Raw genomic sequence first — 2500 nt, 5'->3', positions numbered from 1 at the left:
GAAGATTTTTCTTTCTATTCTTATACTTTCTGGCTACAACAAACTTCCCTACCGAAGAATGTACTGGTCTGAAAATCCTGATGTATTCAATAACTGGGTTTCTAAAAGAATTAGGAGAGATACATTTGATAAAATTCTCAAAAGTCTTCATTTTACTGACAACATGAAAATGACCGAAAACCGATTTTACAAGGTAAAAGCTATGTTTCTTTTTATACTATAACCTCATATTATAGTTTTGATGACTTATCACATAAATAATGTTTGTCGATTTATTTCTCCTCTTTTGTATGATATACTGAAGAACTGAAATATATTGACCAATAAAACCTTATGTTTATTATGCCATTCTAAAATTTCAAGTAAGTCCACTTTTCCAGCACCTCAATAATATCAGCAATCTTCAGCTTCAACAATAATTCCATAGCATAGATGAAATTATGATCCCTTATTATGGAAAACACCGGGCTAAGCAGTTTATAAGAGGAAAACCAGTAAGATTTGGTTTCAAAGTTTGGGCTGCATGTACTTCAGACGGATCTCTTCTCTATTGTGAGCCCTATTGAGAGTCTGACACTAAAATCTCTGATATAGGACTAGGTTAAGGTCCAAATGTCGTAGTAGAGATGTCTAATAAGATCAATTTACAGGCTGGCCAGCATGCAGTGTTTGGGAATCTCTTCACCTCATAACCATTGCTAGAAAATTTAGCAAATCGAGGAATAGGAGGTACTGGCACACTAAGAGAGGGTCGTCTTCATGGTGCCCCAATAATGGAAAGGGAGAAGAAAACACATCGTGGGTACATGGAAGAGGCACTTACTGGTAGCACATCAGTAGTAAAATAGAAGGAAAATAAGGTAGTTGCTGTGGCTTCAAACAAAGTAAGAATGCTTCCAGTACAAAAAACAGGCCGATGGAGCAAACTTGAGAAAAGGCATATTGAGGTTGATATGCCCAATTCCATTCAGGTATATAATAAACAGATGGGTGGTGTTGATATATTTGATCAACAAGTATCGGCCTATAGAACTCGAATTCGTTCAAGGAAGTGGTGGTGGCCAATCTTTGCTTGGAGCATCAATGCTCGAGTTCTCAATTCATGGATGCTTTACCGTAAACTGAGAAATATAATCTCTTTGCTAGACTTCATCTGGCATTTTGTAATTGCTATAATGAAGTAATGGTGCTCCTCGTACATGTCCTGGCCCTAAGAGACTGTCTGCTGGAATTGCAAAGGATTCCGTGAGGTATAGTGGTGAGCAGCATTGGACCAAGAAAGGAGACCAGCGTCACTCAAGATGCCGCGAATGTTCTCGACGCACAAAATACATTTGCAATATGTGTTCTGTACCTCTTCATCGAAAATGCATGTTGCCCTATCATAAAATACCTCAGTAGTGTATAATGAACAACAGACTGAAGTAATTTGAAGCTATATAGGGATAACCTTTGTACAAGAGAAATAGAACAGTGTGGATATGCAACTTATGCAATATATTTTTTTGGTAACGGGCAAGATTAGTGATGATAATTACTGGAGATAATGAAGTGATGTTTGAAATACTTAGGTTTAATGTAAAATTATATTGTATGTCAAAAGCAAAGATTGTGTGCATTCAAAGTGGCTAGTGACAGTAAGATATACTATATGATTAAATTTATCATATACTATAATTCAAATAGAATTTGCAGTTCTTTTCATAAAAGGCATGATTAGTAATGATAATTACTAAGTATAATAAAGGGATGCTTAAAATACTTATGTTTGTAAAAAAACTATATGTTATGTCTGGAATGGAAAGGTTTTGTTCATTCAAGTGCCTAGTGGCATCAAAAGCTGCCATCAAATAAATCATACTTAAGAAAGGAATTTTTTTTATGGTGATGATTTTATGTTGATAATAGACCAAAATTAAGTATTTTCTACACAAATGGTGTTTTTAAAACCAATAGATAATTTTCGTCCTTATTGGGTTTCAAGCAGGGCAATGCCCTAGAGACACCATATATTATATGATCAGAGAGAGAGAGAGAGAGAGAGAGAGAGAGAGAGAGGAGTAGCTTCTTTTTTTTTAAGGCCGTTCATGAATAGCTGAAGACATGGACAGTAACATTGCCCTAGCAAGCAGAACAATGCCCTAGAGACCGACCAGATATCCTATAATAATAATAATAATAATAATAATAATAATAATAATAATAATAAATAATAATATAATAATAGTAATATTAAATAATAATCCTCATCCTCCTCCTCCTCCTTATCATCATCATCATCATCATTATCATCATAATAACAAATAGTATATATATATATATATATATATATATATATATATATATATATATATATATATATATATATATATATATATATATATATATATATATATATATCCAAATAAGCCATATATATTTTTGATATATTACTGTCTGGATTCTCTTAACGACCTCGGGATCAGAGCCCCAGGCGAAATCACACAAAGACAAGAGCTTG

The 2500-nt window shown here is 33.5% G+C and overlaps 1 protein-coding gene across 1 annotated transcript in view; it reads left to right on the top strand.

Moving 5' to 3' along the window:
• The window catches only part of LOC137640712 (piggyBac transposable element-derived protein 2-like), a 15301-nt gene that overhangs the window by 320 nt on the left and 12481 nt on the right, over positions 1-2500 (top strand). Inside the window, exon 1 of the mRNA XM_068373202.1 lies at positions 1-193. This exon is cut by the window's left edge and continues 320 nt beyond it. Within this exon, the coding sequence (XP_068229303.1) occupies positions 1-193 (193 nt within the window). The remainder of the gene's footprint in view (positions 194-2500) is intronic.

The sequence above is a fragment of the Palaemon carinicauda genome, chromosome 1 (genome assembly GCF_036898095.1).
Source record: "Palaemon carinicauda isolate YSFRI2023 chromosome 1, ASM3689809v2, whole genome shotgun sequence".
NCBI lineage: Eukaryota > Metazoa > Arthropoda > Malacostraca > Decapoda > Palaemonidae > Palaemon > Palaemon carinicauda.
This window is presented reverse-complemented; position numbering and strand designations above follow the sequence as displayed.